The sequence below is a fragment of the Eschrichtius robustus genome, chromosome 11 (assembly GCF_028021215.1).
Source record: "Eschrichtius robustus isolate mEscRob2 chromosome 11, mEscRob2.pri, whole genome shotgun sequence".
In the NCBI taxonomy this organism is placed as follows: domain Eukaryota; kingdom Metazoa; phylum Chordata; class Mammalia; order Artiodactyla; family Eschrichtiidae; genus Eschrichtius; species Eschrichtius robustus.
Genome location: NC_090834.1, coordinates 23,102,529 through 23,123,068, shown reverse-complemented (window position 1 = coordinate 23,123,068; position 20,540 = coordinate 23,102,529). Strand labels below are relative to the sequence as shown.

At 41.3% G+C, this 20,540-nt stretch overlaps 1 protein-coding gene across 6 annotated transcripts in view; it reads left to right on the top strand.

The window, feature by feature from the left end:
• The first annotated feature begins 690 nt into the window (after positions 1-690).
• Positions 691-20,540, top strand: part of PPP2R1B (protein phosphatase 2 scaffold subunit Abeta) — a 35,726-nt gene continuing 15,876 nt past the window's right edge. For 2 of the 6 annotated variants that reach the window (XM_068556591.1, XM_068556587.1), the window contains exons 1-11: positions 691-823; positions 1,995-2,085; positions 2,490-2,590; positions 5,896-6,128; positions 6,418-6,565; positions 10,548-10,703; positions 11,364-11,478; positions 11,909-11,979; positions 12,338-12,472; positions 13,233-13,406; positions 16,828-16,888. In XM_068556591.1, the coding sequence (XP_068412692.1) occupies positions 710-823; positions 1,995-2,085; positions 2,490-2,590; positions 5,896-6,128; positions 6,418-6,565; positions 10,548-10,703; positions 11,364-11,478; positions 11,909-11,979; positions 12,338-12,472; positions 13,233-13,406; positions 16,828-16,888 (1,399 nt within the window). In that variant the 5' untranslated portion in view covers positions 691-709. Of the gene's footprint in view, positions 872-1,994; positions 2,086-2,489; positions 2,591-5,895; positions 6,129-6,417; positions 6,566-10,547; positions 10,704-11,363; positions 11,479-11,908; positions 11,980-12,337; positions 12,473-13,232; positions 13,407-16,827; positions 16,889-20,540 lie in introns of those variants that run through there. The other 4 variants (XM_068556586.1, XM_068556589.1, XM_068556588.1 and 1 more) reach the window with 4 other exon arrangements.

The window sequence follows — 20,540 nt, the reverse complement described above, 5'->3', positions numbered from 1 at the left end:
AAAAATGGGAGGAAGAAAATACAACAGAAGGCACCATTCCAGTACCAAACTGAAAAGAAACACAAAAACAAGAGAGCAACATGTTTTTAACAGCTTGCATGGAGAAAGCGGAAAAAATATTGACTGGGGAGTTTGGATAGCACTGTTCATTTTCTCTCACCGCCCGCGTTATTTGTCTTACGGAGCAGGAGCCAGATACAATTCTGGCGCACAGGCCGGAGGAAGAGGTGGAGGGGTTTTGTGGAAGCTTGAGGATAGCGGGGAAATTAGGACTGGAAACCCTAATGGCTCAGGGCCAGGATGAAGTCAGGAGAGGCGCTAAATCTTTTTTCCTCCTGTCCTTGGGCATCCTCTTTGGTCCGCCTGAGTCCTAAGAGGGCACAGCATGGTTCACTCAGGTAAGTCCCCGACGCCTTCAGATCATCATGAGCAGGATGAATCCCTGCCCCTGTTTCTTTTGCCTGGGGAAAGGACACGCGGGCTCCTTTCGCTTTCTCAGCCCACCTGTCTTTTGGAGTTTAGACCTGCAGCTTCGGCAACGGGGTCCGGGATGGGGCCTCCACCGGCCGGCCAGGCACTTGCTTCCTCAACCTCAGCACCAGCTGAGCATGGGTCTTAGCCCCGCCTCTCCGGGCGCGGGGCGGGGCCTGGGCGCGGGGCGGGGCCTGGGCGCAAGCGGGCGGCGGCGACCAAGCGGAGGAGAAAAAACATGGCGGGCGTGGTGGGGCCTGGCACCGGCCAGGGGGCAGCGGGCGGAGATGGAGACGATTCGCTCTATCCGATCGCGGTCTTAATCGACGAGCTCCGCAATGAGGACGTGCAGGTACTGGAGTCGGGCCGGGGAGCGGAGGCGGGCTCGACCGGGCGCGTGGTAAGGAAGGGGGAAGGCCCGCCCCGGGGCAGGGGAGGCCCGGGGATTGAAAGCTGGGACTCGGAGCAGAAACTTGACAGGGAGGAGGGGAGAGATCCGTGAGGGATTCTGGTGGCTCGACCCGACGGGCCGGGAACCTCTCCAGCACCCTTTGTCCCGGCCCGCTGAGGCTTCGGCCCGGCGTCGCACCGGGTCCGGGGCGGTTGTTGGGGAACCGGCTTCCCTCCTGGGCCCTCCTTCCGGGCGGGGCGGTGGGAACGCCGCGTCCAGCCTTGGGCCGGCGGTCCCTGTAGCTGAGCGAGCGGGAGGAGGGCGGAGCGGGACCGCGAGGGGCTGGAGCGGGCTGCAAGGATGCCTAGGCGCCCAGTGAAGTGCAGGTGAATGACTGCCTTCCGCTGGGCTTGTGGGGTAGAAATTAGGTTGGATGGCTAACTAACCTAGAGGAGGCGGTGTATCAGCTCTGATGGAACTTTTCTTTGAAAAGGCAAGGGGTTGTACTCGACCGTTTCACCTGTTTCACCGCTGCCAAAGTTCTCTCTTTTTAAAATTGTCTTACTTTTCTGAATACTGTATTTTCTTTCATTTCTTTAATGGGCCCGTCAACGTGTTTCTCCTAAGAAATCTTCCTTTAGCTAATGAAGGCGTGTTCCACTGTTCTCGAGGTTCCTCATAGAATAAAATCTAAATTAAAGGTTTTCTTCATTCTTACCTGTATGTTATTATCTCACCTGTTTGCAACTGCTGTCTTTTTTTAATTAAATTTTTTTTTAATGATTCATATTTTTAAAAAATTTATTTTATTTATTTTTGGCTGCGTTGGGTCTTCATTGCTGCCCACGGGCTTCGTTGCGGGCTTCTCTTGTTGCGGAGCACGGGCTCTAGGCACGTGGGCTTCACTAGTTGTGGTTCAAGGGCTCTAGAGTGCAGGCTCAGTAGTTGTGGCGCATGGGCTTAGTTGTTCCGCGGCATGTGGGACCTTCCCCGACTAGGGCTCGAACCCGTGTCCCCTGCATTAGCAGGCAGATTCTTAACCACTGCGCCACCAGGGAAGCATGCAACTACTGTCTTCTGGTCTAAATCACAACTGTTTCTTGACTTCGTTCTTCTTTCTACTTTTTTAAAGCTCCGTCTCAATAGTATTAAGAAATTATCAACAATTGCTCTAGCACTTGGAGTAGAAAGGACACGAACTGAACTGCTGCCTTTCCTTACAGGTAAGTGACTCTTTGAGGAAAGGCATGGGCATTTCTGTTTTCCAGTGGCTTTCAAAACTTTGACTATTTTTTTCGAATTTGTTACCCACAGTATTAGTAAGTACTAAACTGAGCCTGCTGTTTCCCATGAAGAAACAGGACAGCATATACTGTAATTTTGTGGCCAGACATATTCAGACCTTAACTATTTAGCTAATAGGAAAGTAATTGATATGGGGTTATGGATTTCTAATTCATTCTGTAAAACAGATCCACAAAGACTCTTGATTGAGAAGGAGGAAAAGGCTGCTAGGACTGTGATAGACTATCTAGTTACATGTTGAGTCTATTCCTAGTTTTGTGTGAGTGTCCAGCTCTGGGCCAGCTATCCTTGTTGATGAGTACTGGGTTGTTGTCTTTTACAGATACAATTTATGATGAAGATGAGGTACTGTTAACTCTTGCTGAGCAGCTGGGAAATTTCACTGGCCTGGTGGGAGGTCCTGACTTTGCCCACTGTTTGTTGGTGAGTATATTCTACCTACTCTCCTTCTAGAACTTTTGCCGTATAAATGATACCTTGTTTGGTGATAGGCACACTGCAGCATTTTTTATGCAGATCTTTTTATGGATAGTCACAGTGTTAGCTATTGAGAGGATAAATAACTAGGCCCTTTGGACTCAATTAACCCTTTCTTATTTTTTCTGGCTATGAATTAAAGAACTTTGTCCTCTTTTTTGCCTCTGTAGATTTATTTGTTACTTTAGAGGTTGGGAGAAAAAGGATTTGATGGTTTTTGTTCATGGCTTTTTCCCCCTTACAGTGGAAATCTTAATGCTCATCTAACAATGTTATGGCTTTGGGAATGTTTATTAGTTTTGTCTTTAATTGTAACTTCTGCTTCTGACTTACTTTGCGAATTTGATGAATTCAGTTTAATTTAGTTGACATTTATTGAGAACCTATTATATCAGGCACTGAAGTTACAATGTTAATGTTAAAGAAGAGCATTATGAATGGAATGAGGCCTCTGTCCTTATGTGTCAACAAATAATTACTGTGTGTGTTAGATGGAAAAATCTGAAGCACATAAAAGGCATTCAGGTAATAGAGAAGGGAAAGGGATTAACCCAGGGTGATCAGGGAAGGTCTGTTGGGAGAGAATGTCTGAACTAGGTTTTGAAGGATGACTAGGAATTTGCCAGTTAGACAAGATAGGGCTGAATGCTTCAGGGCTTAAATATTGTCTGTATTATATTGCTGACTCTTGTGACTTCTGTCTTTACCTCTTACCTTTCCATGGAACTCCAGATATAGATATATGTAGAAAGATAGATATAAATATCTATGTTTGTCTTTCTCTATATATCTGCCTATGATTTTTCTACTTGGATGTCAAACAGGCATTTCAAATTTAACATCTAAAACAACTCAATTTTCTCCCCCAAATATGCCTCCTAATTAGTTGCCCCATTGCAGTAAATGGCATCACCGTCTACCCAGTTGCACAAACCAAAACCTAGAAGACATTCTTGAATTCGCTTTCCCTCATTTCCCACATCTAATCCATTAGTAACTCCTATAGATTCTATATATATTCCAAATCAGTTCACTCTCCTCCATCCCTACTACCACCTAGCTCTTCATTCCTCTAGGCTTTCTAGACGACACGATCTTTCCTCTAGATTACTGCAGTGACTTTCTAACTAGTTCCCTTCCACTCATGCCTCCCGCGTCACCACTACAGTTCACTCTTCACCCAGTGGGTGGATCACTCACTACCTGCCACGGCTCTTAGAAAATCCCAGATTTCTACCTTAGCTTGTACCTTAGTTTACAAAACTTGCCCCTATGAGCTTATCTCATGTGTTCCCTCATAATAACCTCATTCCATTCACAATGGTCTTCTTTCTGTTCTTTGAATAAACCAAGCTTATTGCCTTAAGACTTTTGCACTCAACCTGAAATTGCTTCCCCACTCACCCCTTATCACATCATCCTATTCTTTTTTTTTTTTTTTTTTTTTGACCACACCACTTGGCTTGTGGGATCTTAGTTCCCCGACCAGGGATTGAACCCGGGCCCTTGGCAGTGAAAGCGCGGAGTCCTAACCATTGGGCCGCCAGGGAATTCCCCTTAGTCTAGTTCTTTACAGAACATTCAACACCATCTAGTTGTTTTCTTGATTAGCTGTTATCTTCCTCCATTAGAATGTAAACTATATTCAATATCCTGTGATAAACCATAATGGAAAAGAATGTATGTATATGTATAACTGAATCACTTTGCCAATATTAACACAACATTGTACATCAACTATAATTGAATAAAATAAATTTAAAAAAATAAAATCAAAAGACCAAAAAAAGAAAAAAAAAAAGAATGTGAACTCCACTAGAGCAAGGAAATTGTGGCCTTGTTTCTTCTGTATCCTCAGTGCTAGAATATAACAATAATTATCATTTTAAAAGAAAGAGTTTAAGAGCCTTGGAAGCATGGAACCGGTTGGACTGCAGGAGTATACAGTGTTGGTGCTAGAGTTGGAAGAAGTGGTGGTCCGGGGGCATAGGAAAAGGGCATGGAGAGATAGGCAGAGTTCACATCAAGAGACAGGAGCTTGCCTTACCCTGTAGTAGTGATAGAGATTATCCAGTGCTACTGCATGAGAGGAGGTCAGAGATGGCAGTGGACAGATCATGAAAGGCCTTTACAAGTCAGAAAGCAGTATCTTTTCAAAGGGCTTCTGAAATGCCTCTTAGAAAAGCTGAGTACTTTCTACCTCTGAGTATCAAATAATTTTTGAAATGTATTATTGGATAGACACACGTCTCTCCTTTGACTCATAATTGTGTTTCACTCTCCTGGTCAGTTCTACATGTGGGTTTTGTCTTTAACATTTGCACCCCATGGTATATGCCGCATTTGCCTGGACTGAGTGTAAACCCAGAAAGGCAGAGGTTCAGAGAACCCGCCCTCTGTCACTTTCTACTGGGCTGTGTTATATTCACTCACTGATCCTAGCCCAGACCAACCCCTTTGGTCTCTTCTATTTCTAAAGCTGCAGGCAAGGTTTCCTACCATCTCTGCCCTCTTCACTTAATTGTTCTTTTGGAAACTCCCACTCTGTGTGTGGCTCATGGGAAGATTCTGGATGTATTCTGAAAAAAGGATTTTGTACTCAGCCTTTTATAGGTTGGTGTGGAGACAGTGGACACAGGTAGCGTCCACCTCCAGGAATGGTAGAATCATAATCCAAAGGCCGTGGACTCAGTGTCCTGATGAGATGTCCTCATGTAATTGTGGTGCCCAGCGTTGGTCATGTTTTTGCACTTACTCTTGAGGAAGTGTACATGATCCTGTCTGAATTTGGCTACAAAGCTTTTATTTATTTATTTATTTTGGCCGCACCGTGCGGCTTGTGGGATCTTAGTTCCCCGACCAGGGATCAAACCCATGCCCCTTGCAGTAGAAGCATGGAGTTTTAACCGCTGGACCCCCAGGGAAGTCCTGCTACATACCTTTTAAATCTAGTGATTCAGCTCACAATAATATTAATATTGTGTCAAGTCTCTTCCACTGTGTCATTTGTAGACACCATCTGGGAATTGCCATCTGGGACGTGAGATCTTGGCTGTCCTACAGAAGTCGTGTCTTCAGGTTGGACACACCATATGTTATCACCATGTGAACTGAAAGTAACCATTTGGTGTGATGTAGCTAACATTCTGGTTACATGTACCACCTCCCTTCAGTCACTTTAAAAGGTGATAATCTGTATCTAACCTGATTCAGTAAGTTTTCTCTCTGGTTTTCCGTTTTGGTCTATTCAGCCTCCTCTGGAAAGTCTGGCGACCGTGGAAGAGACTGTGGTTCGAGACAAGGCTGTGGAGTCCCTGAGGCAGATCTCCCAGGAGCACACTCCTGTGGCCCTGGAGGCTCACTTTGTCCCTCTGGTGAAACGCCTAGCGAGTGGGGATTGGTTCACCTCTCGCACATCTGCATGTGGTTTGTTCAGCGTTTGCTATCCCAGGGCTTCCAATGCTGTCAAAGCAGAAATTAGACAGTAAGATATGGTATTTTTTAGTTATTTGGGGTTATTGGGAGTTCACAGCTGACAAGTTACACAGTACCCTGTTACCAGTGAGTGACTGGTATCAGGGTAGTCGGATTGATGACACCACTTTTTATTGTCCAGTTGAATATACCCGTGGGTTTTCCTTTGTTACTTCTGTGAGTAGAAGTCTAATCCCTGATGTTTGTAAGAGAAAACCTCTGAAATTTCTGTGTGCGTTGGGGGATGCTTAATTAATGGCATTTGACAGGAAATACCTTCATTATTTCATTTGCTGCAGGCACTTCCGTTCCTTGTGCTCAGATGACACACCAATGGTACGACGTGCTGCTGCCTCCAAATTGGGTGAATTTGCAAAAGTTTTGGAATTAGACAGTGTGAAAAGTGAAATTGTTCCACTGTTCACTAGTCTAGCTTCCGATGAACAGGTAGGCTAACTCTTAGTAATTCAAGTACTCAGATATGCTCCTCTTAAAATTTTAAGAATTTCTTTGGGTGTTTTGGTTCTCATGGTAGGATCCTTTTTGCAGAATTAATATTTAATGCTGGCCTGGATAAAGTTTCATATGACCCATCTCAGTGTCCTTATAATTCTTTCTTAACCAGACCACAATTTTCTTTTACATTAGCAGCTGTTAAAAGGAAGGGGGTGTCAAAGAGGAAATGGGAGCCATAATTAGAAAGGAAGACCAAAGCCGCATTAAAGGGTAACATACCTTTGGGCACTGCAGGCTGGATTGTCATGGGAGAGTAATGTTTCCTGGAATTTTTGGCTTTCAGATAAACAAGCATAGCATGTATTGGGAAAGCTGTTTGACCCTCTGCATCCTCTATGTGAGTGTATAGGATGACTTCACTTGATAGCAGTTATAAATCCAAGGATCTGGATCTCATTGGTGTAGAAATAGCAATAATCATACACTAGCAAGCACCTAAATAAATCTTTCTCAGCCTGTTTTAAGTGGTTTACATATGGGAAGTAATTCAGTCCTCACAACGGCCCCATTAGGTAGATACCCCATTTCACATAATTGGAACCAGGCACAGGAAATTGAAGTGACTTGCTCAGGGTTGCATAGTTAGCAGTGTTGGAGTGGGGATTTGAGTCTAGGCGGTTTAGCTCCAGAGTTCATGGCCTTCGCTGCTAAGCTGCACTGCCTCTCTGTATGGTGCTTTGGAGGATCAGCCCCCAGAGTTCCTGGACTCCAGAAGAAGAGCCCTTCAGGTTTTGCCTAGTTCCTGCCCTAGAATCACTTTATGTGTACAGGATCAAGAGCAGCAGATACATACCCATGAGTCTTATTTTCAGCTTCTAGATCTAAAGATGGTAAATCTTTTGAAAGAATTTTTTAAATTTATTAAAATAATATATAGAAAACAGCACAAAGTGAATATGCATCTTAATGAATCATTACAAGTTAATGTCATCTTGTAACTTTCATCCATGAAAGGAGATAGAACTTCGACAGCCACTACCCCGGAAGCCCAGCATGGGCTCCCTCCCAAACACAGCCCCGCTCCCCAGTTCCCACTCCTCACTCTCCACCCCCTTAAGACTAACACTTTATCTTGACTTTAATGGTAACCACCTCCTTACCTCTCTTTGCATTTTTATTACTCATACAGTATAGTTTAAAACAGCACTATCCAACAGAAATACAATGTAAGCTGCTGTTACTTTTAAGTTTTGTAGTAGCCACGTTTTAAAAAGTGAAAAACAGGTGAAATTGATTTTAATGATATATTTTATTTAACCCAGTATATCCAAAATAACTATCATTTAAACATGTGGCACTAGTTACATTTCAGGCACTCAGAAGTAGGTAGTGAGTGGGTAGTGGTGGTCGCATTGGACAGTACAGGTTTAGAATCCTCATTTGAGATTTCGTTGATTACATTTCCAGTGGTATAATTTACCATTTTCTTTTGTCCTGCAAAATTGGTAGTTGAATCTAGAGTGGAGATTTGTGAAAGGGCCAGATAGTAAATATTTTAGGCTTTGTGGACCAGACAGTCTCTGTTGTAACTACAAAGCTCTGCTGTTGTATGTAGCACACTATAATATGTTAACTAATGGGCATGGTGCTGTTCCAGTAAAATTTTATTTACAGACACTTGCTGCTTTTCAGATTTGGCCAGCACTTGCCCCAGCTCTGATCTAAAGGCTTAAGGAGAGTTAGGTTTGATATTTTGGGGGCAATAAGATCACTTCGTAGGTGGAGGTTACTTGTCATCAAGAGATACGTCTAGTTGTGGTATTAGCAGCAGTGGATGCTCAAAAAAATATTGTGCTTAGTTGTAAAATACATGTGTGTATATTCACTCTGACTACTGATAGAATTGCTGCTCCTGCCTTAGTCATTCATTGAGAAAGTATTTATCAAGCACCTTCTACATATCAGGCACTGTTCTAGTGCTGGTTTACAGTGTTAAGCAGGGTGTACAGGGACCATGCTGTCATGGAGTTTACAATTTAATGAAGGAAAACAGATAATAAACAAACAAAACATTGGAGATAAATACTATGAAGAAAATAGAGTTGGGTGACACAGTGGTGGGGAGTGATTGTAGGGCATTCCTCTAGACTGGTTAGTCAGAGAAGGACTGTGAAGAGGTGGCATAAACTGAGACATGAAAGAAAAATGCCAGCTATGCCCTTTCCTAGGGTGTCAGAGCTCCAGGAAAAGAGAATTCCAGGAAGAGAGGACACTTAGTGTAAAGGCCCTGAGGTTAGAACATAGTGGGCGAAAGGGACTCTGATGAGAGACGAGTTTGGAGAAGATAAGCAGGGACCAGATTGTGGGGGACCTTTAAACCAGGGTGTAGGGTTTGGATTTTCTTTTCTAGGTGGAATGAGAATACACCGAGATTTTAAGCAGCGGTGTGATTTGATGTAATCTACATTTTTAAAAGATCATTCTGGCTTCTGGGTGGAAACTAAATTGTAAGGTGGGGTTGAGAGTAGAAACAGCAAGACAAGTTAGGAGACTTTTGTAATAATCCAGGCAGGAGACAGTGGTGAACTATGGTGGTATAGTGAAGATGGAGAGGAACTGGAGATAGTTTTGGAGGTAGTCAGTAGAACTATGATTGAATTGGATGAAGGGAAGAGGAATCAAGATCTCTTTGATTTTTGGCTTGAGCAACTGTGTGGATACTGGTGTCACTGCTGAGATGGAGAAGATTCTGGGAGGAGTAGCAGGTATAGGGAAGAAAATCAGGAGTTCTGGAAGAGAAACAGTTGATTAATTGAACAAATATTGATGGGTATATATTTCCATAGATGATGGTAATCCCTTGATTCATCATAATTTTTGGAATCTGAAAATAGATGTATAGCCACTACCAAGAACCTAGTTCTGCCTTTTTTAGCCTGTTCCTTTAGATAGAGTAGTGAGTATCTTTGGCGTAGGGTAAGTTATTGTTGATCTGTAAACGTGTAGTGTTTCGGAAAGTTGGAGTCGCTGTTATCCCTTGTGTGTTTGCACATGCCTAGATATACACATATAGGAATGTTGCATGTATAAAATATTTATATATGTATGTATACACACACATACTCTTAAAGTTTTTATCTTGTTTCTTCTGGGTGCTCAGATGTTTATGTATTTTCAGTTCCTACTAATATATTTATGATTACCAAATCTATAGTCTCAATTCCCTATTTTTCATTGATTTGTCTAATTCTATACTTCTACTTGTGCAAAGGACATATAGGTACTACGTTGATACTTGGTGGTTTACATTTGGGAAGCTGAGTTCATTAATCCCATACCTAATTTCTTCTGCTGGGTTTTCTATGCTTGGCTACCTCAAAGTTATTCTGTCCTTGATCATCAACACTTAAACTGAATGTTTTTTTTTTTTAATTACTTTTAAAATTTGTTTTCCTATGTATTTTTTTCTAAGTCATTATCTCTTGCCTAAACTCCTATTACTGCCATCCTACAATGAGTATTTTGAAAACTGAGCTTCCTAAGTCATTCCCTTACCCTTATCCCCTATTCTCTTTCTCCGTTCTGATCTGTTGTAAACAACTTGTACAAGCATTGTTTTCACTTTTATCCCTCAACTTCTTATAGTGAGGATTTAGAGACATCATTAAAATGTTTTCTTTTCTCAATCTTCACATTTTATTTTCATTTTCCTTAATAAAAATCCTGCACTCTAAATAACGTCATTACTTTGCTGTTCGCTCAGAGGACAGTCATTTCTGCCTTTATGACTTCGACATGCCTGCCATTCCAGGCAAAGGGAGCAGCTATTTCAAGACATAAAGACACGAGCTGCATATAGTGTGGTTGTTTTTTTTTTATTAAATGATACCCACGGCACTACCACACACCACACGCTGCCGCGTGGCTCTCAGTAAATATTATCTGACTAACGGAAAGGAATTTTGTTCATTAGGATTCAGTGCGCCTCCTAGCTGTGGAAGCTTGTGTCAGTATTGCTCAGTTACTTTCTGAGGATGACCTTGAGGCTTTGGTGATGCCTACACTTCGACAAGCAGCAGAAGATAAATCTTGGCGAGTTCGCTATATGGTAGCTGACAAATTTTCAGAGGTAAAATTGTTGCACTGACATTTTTTGAGTACTAAAGAAAAAAACCAGAAACCCTCAGATTTGCTGTTGTACCAAAAGTTTCTGAATTGGAAGTGCTCATGGCAAAAACATATATAGATCTTCCTGGACTCAGGATGGGGTTATGTCCCGATAAACCCATTGCAAGTTGAAAGTGCATTTAATACCTGCTGGACATCATAGCTTAGCCTCGCCTACTTTAAATGTGCTCAGAACACTTACATTAGCCTACAGTTAGGCAGAATCATCTAACACAAAACCTATTTTATAATAAAGTGTTGAATATCTCATGTAATTTATTCAATGCTGTACTAAAAGTGAAAAACAGAATGGTTTTACATGTATCGGTTGTTTCCCCTCGTGATTACATGGCTGACCGGGAGCTGGGACTTCCTCCCTCTGCCCAGCATCACGGGAGGATTGTACTGCATATCGCTAGCCTGGGAAAAGATCAAAATTCAAAATCTGAAGTTTAGTTTCTGCTGAACGTGTATTGCTTTCACACCATCCTAAAGTTGAAAAATCTTAAGTCAAACGATCATAAGTTGGGGACTGTCTGTACTTGAAGATTGCGCTGTTTTGTGTGTTCATGTTATTTATTTTGTTTAGAATACATTAAAACCTGTACAAATTCTTTCATAGCTCCAGAAAGCTGTGGGTCCCAAAATCACCCTAAATGACCTCATCCCCGCCTTTCAGAACCTACTCAAAGACTGTGAAGCTGAAGTCCGAGCAGCTGCTGCCCACAAAGTAAAAGGTTAAGGCATCAGTTTATGTTGTAGTTTATGTCATTCACTTTGGTGCATTTTTTATGTCAGTGAATTTTGTATTTTTTTTGTTCTAGATTATGTTTTCAAATAAATTTTAATGTGTTGAAATGTTACATTGTCACATAAAGCTACTCCCTTTATATTTAAAACCAAACAGCTGTGTTACCCTGTTTCTGTTTTTAGGAAAAAAAAAAAAAGACATTTCCAGGTTGGATTGGTGTGGTACACAGTGGCATATAGATTGACCAAAAAGTGCATTTAAAATAAGCCAGTTTTCCTCCTTGGAGCTTACTTGCTTAAACATATGATTTGATTTAACTTGAAACTGTTGATAAAACCGGTTAAATTTCTTCATTTGGCTCCTAGTAATGGCTCTATGTAAGCATTTTTTTTTTTTTTTCTATTTACCTCTTTTAGAACTTTGTGAGAACTTGCCCATGGAAGGTAGAGAGACCATAATTATGAATCAAATTCTGCCCTATATAAAGGTAAACCTAACTTTAGTTTATTTTTTGTTTCACTTTGCCCTATATGAAGGTAAACCTTACCTCAGTTTTTGTTTGTATCAATATTACCTTAAAGTTCTTTGAGTTTAAACGTGGACCAGGGATGAATGGGACAGATATGTTAACATGTGACATTGTTATTTATTACTTATTAGTGCTTTATAAGTATAAAGTGCTCTTTGGTGCATAGGTTTATATTATTTGACAGATGGTCTAGGAAACTTTATCAACTAATCAATACTGAAATAGTGCTGTCTTTTAAAATTCCTTGTGAAATGGTATGGAAGTTTCTGTTGTCTTGCAAAAAAAAGAAAGCCTTTTAATTTTGATTTTGTTTTAGGAATTAGTATCTGATACAAATCAACATGTCAAGTCGGCTCTAGCTTCTGTAATTATGGGATTGTCTACAATTTTGGGCAAAGGGAATACCATTGAACATCTTCTACCTCTTTTTTTAGCTCAGTTAAAGGATGAGGTAAGTCTGGCTATAAATTTTGTTGTCCTTTGATAGTCAGTGATTTGGTTTGGTTTTTGTTTGGGGTCTCACTGAGATAGAACCCAAAAAAGTAACTTATTCTAAACCATTGACAATGTTTGGGCATGGGGTTATAAGCTCCCCAGAAAATGGGCCATTTGATACAGACTTAAAAATGTCTTTCCATCTTCTCTGCCTAATTCCTGCTTATATTCGCTGCTTTTTTTTTTCTCTTTAAACTTAATGGATCTTTGATAAGTTTCTTTCATTTAAATCTAGATATAATAATATCAAAATTATAACGTTAGCTAATATTTATTAACACCATGTGCCAGGCATGATCATAAATGTTTTGCATGTATTATTATTACATGTAATTCTCACAACAGTCTTATGAGGGTGGGTCTTATTATTATTCCCATTTTACAGATGAAGAAGGTGAAGCACAGAGGTAAAATAACTTACCCAGGGTCTCAGCAGTGGTAGATCTGGGATTTGAATGCATGTAATTTGATTTCGTAGCCTATGCCCTTTACCTTTCTATAGATTTTTCATTGAAAGTTCTGGTTAAGATCAGTTAAATTATGTGCTTTGAATTATTTGTGTACTCAGTATTAAGTATTTCTTCCAAGACAATACTTTTTTCACCCGAGTCATACTTTCTTATTTTAAAATTTATTTACTCATTGTGGTGGTAGGAGAATGTTGGGCAGAGAACTTGATCTTTACATGTGGTCTTTTGGGGCTTGTGTACTTGCAGTGTCCTGAAGTGCGTTTGAACATCATCTCCAATTTGGACTGTGTAAATGAAGTGATTGGAATCCGGCAGCTCTCTCAATCACTCCTTCCTGCCATAGTGGAGCTGGCTGAAGATGCCAAATGGAGGGTCCGGCTGGCCATCATTGAGTATATGCCACTGCTGGCAGGCCAGCTGGTGAGTATGGGTGCTCTGTGAACTGAAGGATAGCATCAGATAGTGGAGCAGATTTACCATGGCAAGTAGGAGGCCCAAATAGCTCCTATGGTTATGTTCATTTAGACGCATGAACGTATGGTCTCTCTTAGTTGCCTGTAGAGTGGTTTGCATTTTCATCAGTGCATTAACTTCTTTTTTTTTTTTTTTAACTTTATGTATCCTTTCTTTTTTTTTAATTTAATTTTATTTATTTATTATTTTTGGCTGCATTGGGTCTTTGTTGCTGCGTGCGGGCTTTCTCTAGTTGCGGCGAGCGGGGGCTACTCTTCGTTGCGGTGTGCGGGCTTCTCATGGCAGTGGCTTCTCTTGTTGTGGAACACAGGCTCTAGGCGCGTGGGCTTCAGTAGTTGTGGCATGTGGGCTCAGTAGTTGTGGCTCGCAGACTCTAGAGTGCAGGCTCAGTAGTTGTGGTGCACGAGCTTAGCTGCTCTGTGGCATGTGGGATCTTCCCCGACCAGGGCTGGAACCCGTGTCCCCTGCATTGGCAGGTGGATTCCCAACCACTGCGCCACCAGGGAAGCCCTGCATTAACTTTTAATAAAAAGGTATCATAGAAACACATTTCACCTCCCCACTATCTGAAAGCAAAGCCATAGAAGAAGAGAATTAATTTCTTGGTATATGTCACATGGATTTTGTGCTACTAAATGTCTCTGTGATTTAAGGAATATTTACCTCAGAAGAAAGGGAAGTATGGTTTTGAGATAAATCAGTTTTGACTTTTGCTCAGGAAAGCTTCCCTGTTTGCCTATATTCTGAGCAAAATGTCTCTGGTTACCACTTTTCCTACATTCTGGTTAAAGGGAGTTGCGGACTCTCCATATACAACAGGGGTGTTGAAGTTTGTAATGCTAGTATTTTGGCCAAAGTCCACATTGTCACATTACTGTTTGAGATTCATGGATAGTTGTACTGATCTCAAAGTAATTAAAATGTCAGTGCTGGGTTTTATAGCCACATCCTTTCCTTTCTTTTTTAGTAGATAGCCTCGTCAGTTCTAAATTTGATGTGCCCTCACCATGTTGGTTCCACTTACTATAGTATATTATAACTGTCTGTTAAAATCTAGTTGAGGAGATAGACAGCCTTCTTTTAGGGCAGGGACTGTGTTCAGTGTTTCATTTCCAGTGCTTACCATAGTGCCTGGCATTAATCAGGCACTTAACATTTGTTGATTGTTGAGAAAATGAATACCTGAAAATTTTTTGAGAAAGCTCGTAATATGTCACTTTATAGCCAACATTACTACAGTTTGTTTCCCCTCTTTCAACCCCACTTCTGTTCCTTTCATATCATAGCATATGGGATTTATTTTTTCTTTTCTTGGGTCACTGAATTTGTATTGTTATTTTGGTATACTTAGTTTATGAAATGTGTCATGTGTCTTGTGTCTTGTGCATGTGTGTGACGTCATGTGTTTTATAAAATGTGAAGTGTCCCATTCTTCATGATGGATGCCAAAGATTATCATATACAGGTTTCCCCCACTGTTTGAAAGTGGAGCATTCCTAAGAAAGCTTTTGTAAGCTGAAATGGCGTAAAGCGAAGAAGCAGTTACCTTAGGACACATCTTGCTAGCAGATACAGGAAGCAAGTCAAGATGAAGCGCAGATGCTCACAGGCACAGTTCAAAGCAATGGCGGCCTGAGGCTGAGAAGCTGGGTGCAGTTCTAGGGGGAGGAGCTGGGCGGGGCTGCTCTTGCTGCTGTGGTGCACGCTCCTGTTGAAGGGCTCGTTGACTCGCTGCAAAACAAATGCTGAACGCTGTTTTCACCTTGTTTTGTTAAAAAAATCCCCTTCAGATTTCTTTTGGTTAGTGAAGACACGTATTGTTTTACAGCTCTTTTGTAAAAGTGAAGTGATATAAAGTGAACTTTCGAAAAGTGGAGGATACCTATATAGCTGATGGGGTCAGGCAGAGTCATCCTGTCAGTTTTTTTCCCTCGGCCATTCCCAAGTACTGAGAGTCATCTTCTCTTCTTCACTGGTGACTGTCATGAATCACCTCTCCAGAGTCGAAAGCAGCAGTGCTTAACTGGTTTGCTAAAGGTTGAAATAACTGTCCAGAAGGGAGGGTGAATTTTAGTACCATTTCTTTAACCTCTGTCCCTCCCAGACCTGGGAAGCCTGCAAAGGTTGGTAGCTCTCCGGAGGAGTACGGAAACAGGCACCTGGTGACTTTGGCTGCCTCATGCTTGTCTAGCAGAGGTGACATGCATCAGTCAGAAACATTTTGTTATACAACTTCAACTTCTTGTTATTATTATATATTTTATCCTTTAAAAAAAATCCATAAAGACTTTTATTTCAGGTAGTCAATTTATAAAATTCTTTCAGGACTTTATGTATGGCCTGGCTTATGGACCATGGGGAGTGAATGTAAGGCTAAACCACAATAATCAGGAAATAAACGTTAATTAAGGCTCAAGAAAAATCCATGATCTGAAACGAAAAATAAGTCTTTGAGAGCGGACATGGTAATAATCTAAGGGTGTGCTAAAATAAAGCCTGTTCATAATCTATTATTATGAAGCCATTTTATCATACATTCAAAGCACTTTTATTACATTTCTTTATTGAAAATACATAATCACTGGTCAGAAACTTCTTAGGATCCAAAGAAGCTAAAGACTGTGAACGCGTAGACCTCAAGAGGAAGGTGCTGGGAAAGCATAGTTCACAGCGATCGCCCACATGATGTGAAGTCCCACGGTGCTGGGTCTGTGTAAATCAGCTCGAGGAGCTTGTCTGCAGCCTGTGCTGGTGTGGCCACCGTTGAGGGGGAGAGCAGTGGTGGAGAGAAGTAGGATGGTTCCACTGTGACTGTGCTGGGACCACTTCACTGTACTCTTGTGCCTGCTTTATCCTCTCTCTGCTTTCTCCCATGGATCCCAGAGTACTCTCTTTAGCTGGAGATGAGTCTGTCTCTTGATGTCAGGTTCTTTATCCTTAAGGATTTATTATGATATTAACCAAAAGGGGGAAAATTTGAGAATTATTAATATTACTGACTGGTATTTTCCTGATAATTCGTTTTTACAAATATTCTAGAGATTGTTTGGCAGACTGTGCATGCTGCACTCTTCCTACTCGTCTGCAGTGTTGTATCTGGCTCCAGGCCACTCTATTCTCTCCCACTCAGCAGTGCCTGGGCCATCTCACTTCTGCTCTTCTTTATGACTTCTAGCCAATAAAAATAGGTTTACGGTTTGTAAATCAAATCTCATGGTATTCTTTTTCTGGCTGGTCCATGAATTCAGCTTATTTGGAAATAAGTCGGTTTTTTTTAGCTTTCAGGTCACATTGGTGTAATATAAATAGTACATCTTGATTTCTAAACTCTGGAGACGTTTATTAATGGAATCTTCTGTATCCATAGGGTGTGGAATTCTTTGATGAGAAGCTGAATTCTTTATGTATGGCCTGGCTTGTGGACCATGGTAAGTAAATAAGTTAATGGAAGGCCCATGTTTTTGCATATATCCCATTTTGTTCATATATTTCCTTTCTAGAAAGGAATCCTAATCTGACCATATTTTGTTTTACCAGTATGGGGATGAAGACAGGCTTTCATTAAAATCCAGTTAGCTTTTTCTGAGCACAAGTTTGACATTTCTATTTTCTACCAGTTTTTTTCTATCTTAAATTTTATTTTCTTCATTGAAAAATCTCTTTGCCCTATTTCTCACTCATTCTATTACATTATTTTCAGACTGTCTCTTTTATACGTATATTCATTCCTTTCTTATCTCAAGGTCTTCTACTCGGCCATGCCATCTTCGTGTCTTCAGCCACTGTAGACTGGGTCGGACAGGGATTGGAATCAGAAGAAAGGCCTGGGGGGAGAAATGGCTACTTGTCTTCTTTGAGGTGACATAGAGAAGGAGGCATACAGTGGTGCAATAAAGGTGTCTAGGAGTGGAAGATGTCAGCTGTGGCCTAGGATAGAGAGGTCCCAGATTTCTGTTTGCGTGAAAGGCATGCTTACTTCCTGTACCCTGGGTGCTGCTGCTGCCATGATACTAAGAGAGGGAGAGCTGAGAACTCAGGGCAGGGTCAGATAGGACAGCATTTAGAAAATAGATTTTTTTACTATTTTATCTTTTCTTTGCATTTATAGCATAATTCATTTCAACAGTCACAGAATCTTTTTCCTCTAGTGCCACATACTGTGTTACAAATAAAAGCTGGAACTGCTGCTTATCAAAATATACAAGGCAATTCATGTTTTATATAAAGCCACTTCACGTTAACTTGTTAGCGGTTGACTTTTTGACCAGGTCTCAGGTCTGGGTATCTCCTCTTGTCTGCTGGGCAGCAATGGGTAGGAGGGGTTCCCTCTGTACCAGTGAGGTCCAGTGCCAGCCCCATGTCTAGACCTGGCAGCTTCAGTGTGGTCTGAGATCTGTTCAGATGAGGGCCCTGAGGACTTACAATGTCCTGTGAGCTTTGGTTCCATATTTTGGTGGATAAGATGGGTATCCTGCTTCAGTTCCACAGCTTCTTATATATACTTTATGTGCTGAACGTACCTCTGTGGGTGCTTATGGGTGACTCTTCGGGAGGAGTGGGGATGTTGTGTCTGCTTGTACATGTAGGTGGTTTTGCTGAGGGCATAGTTGGATCATATGGGAGATCATATGGTTAAGGAAGTGAAGAGGAGGGGTGTGAAAAAAATGTGCAAATCTCATAAAGGCGTATATATGTAGATAATTTCATTGTTTTCAAACTAGATCGTGAAGATTTTATTTCTATTTTTCTTGTCGTCTAAAGTTGCCTTTTTATGACTTAATTCTTTTTCTTCTTAAATGAAACTGAGGTTTTGCAAATCATAGGAAAGGCAGTCTTCTCTTTTTAGAAATAAAATGTTTATATTATTTCTGATAAATATTTAATGTTAGTGAGTCCCAGAAGATCAGTCCATACTTTCTTTGAAAGTTAGTATTCTAGATTTATTTTGAGGAACTTTTAAAATCCTCCTGTTCCGCGAAGAATTGAATTCCTGACACCTTTTCCTTTTCCATGTAGGATTGTTCTGTCAATGCAGGTTAATTAATACTTCCTCTTTTCTCTGATTTTTGTTTTCCAATTTGGGAGCAACAGAGACCCTTGTATCTTTTTCTGCAGCAGCATACTTAAGTGGGCGTTGCAACTTTGAACCAATGAAATTCTTTGAACCAATGAAATGTCAGCTCTGAAACTGTTCTATACTTAATCACATGGGGTTTTGTTTTCACATTTTAGATAACTGCCATGTAGTGATCAATGATCAATTAAATTTTTGGAAACTTTTTTCTGCTTATTAAACTACTAAAAGGATATTGTGAAAGATCCAGAGAACTATAAGGAAGAAAGCATCACTTCTCTTCCCACGGTTGAGTGGATAGTATTGACGAGAGGGAGGAATTTAGAAGAGGAATTTATTTTTTATAGGAGGAAGGGAAAAGTACCAAAGTTAGTGAGCATATAGAGTGTGTTAGAAATTCAGAGGAACGTTGCAAGTCAGCCAGACCTTGAGGGGAGAGGGAAGAAGAGGGAGGGAGAGAGACAAAACAAGCAGAGAGGAGAGGCAGAACCGTGGAATGGTTTGCATTCTTTTCACAGCAAAATTGAGAGAAGCCAAGAGCATAGTAGGCCTCTGGCCAAGTAGAGTTGAGTGCAGTTAAGGTCTGGGTCAAGGCCGAGCGCTCTGTCTCTGGTTACTCTGGCAGTGAGATCCCTTCCCTGTGGTAATGGCATTAGGATGAGAAAAATCTCAAGCAAATAAAAAAAACAATGAGAGGAGAAGACACAGATGGGAAGAGGTTGGTGGCGGGGGGATGGTGTGCCCAAGACAAAGAGTGTGAGTGTGAAGGGAGGGAATTTGTGTTAGGGGCAGAACAGTTCACTTGAGCTGCTCCTTAGCGAGTGCTTCTATATATTCCTGGCAGGTTGCTGCTCCCACAGGCTTTGGTCAGGTTGCATGTTGGTAATAAATTATATAATTCCTTGGCTAAGCTGTCTTGCCTGTTCTCATCAGTGGCATTGCCTAAAAGGATCTATGGACTGGGAAGAGCTGGGTATTTCCTGTCCGAAAGCCTTGTAGAAATTGTCCAGGATCAGAGCTGTGGCTTGGATAGCTATCAAGCCACAGCGGTCAATCACCCAGGAGGGTTGGGCCCATCTGGAGAGAGAAGTAGAATAAGGAGTCAGTACCCACCACTCTAGATTTGTTATCCAAGCCCAAATTTTGAGTCGTATCGGACACGTAAAATGAAGCATTGCCACACCGGTCTTTGTTGAGTGCTGTGTGTAGCAACTAGTTGTTGAGAAGATCGTAGCTCAGGCCTTTATTATCTAGATTTATGACGTCTTTGCTAAATGACCTCGTAGGGAATTATGAGGTTAAAGCAGGCACATATATTCATAGAAGACATTTGACATGTTGTCTCAACGAACATTTTTAAGGGAAAAAGAGGCAAGTCAGTCTTCAGTGTTTATTTGCTGTTGTACAGATGACAACAGAGGCCTCTAAATAACCTCCTCTCTGTCATTCTCTCAGCTGTTCTTGCTGCTGCTGGAATAATCTTGCTAAAATACCACATTGGTCATAAGGTCACAACTTTGCTTTAAAAACCCATCATTGGTTTTCTTACAAAGTCTAAATTTAGCTTTCATGATGCTCTGTGTTCTGGCTCCACCCTAACTGTTCAACCTTACAGTCTCCAGATTCCAGTTCTTTCCTTTGTGCCCTGGGTAAATTTTTTTGGCCTTTCCAGGAATTCCTCCGCTCTTCTCTCCATTTACACAAATCCTCCCTAATCTTTAAGGCCCAGTGCAAGGCCTCTCTTTCCCGAAGCCTTCCCAGATCTCCCTGTTCTCTGTCCTCTCAACTCCTACAGCCCTCAGGGTCTTTAGTGTACAATTTCATGCTTCATTATAATCAGTCTTAGATCACATGACTTCTTGGAATGCATTAGCTTTCATTTTTCTGCTAAAGTGTGTGATCTTTGAGGGCAGTATCTTATGCATTCTTTCTGTAACACATAGCACATAGTTGGCACTCATATTTGCTAATTAATTAATGATGTGTATAATGAGCTCCTTACCTCC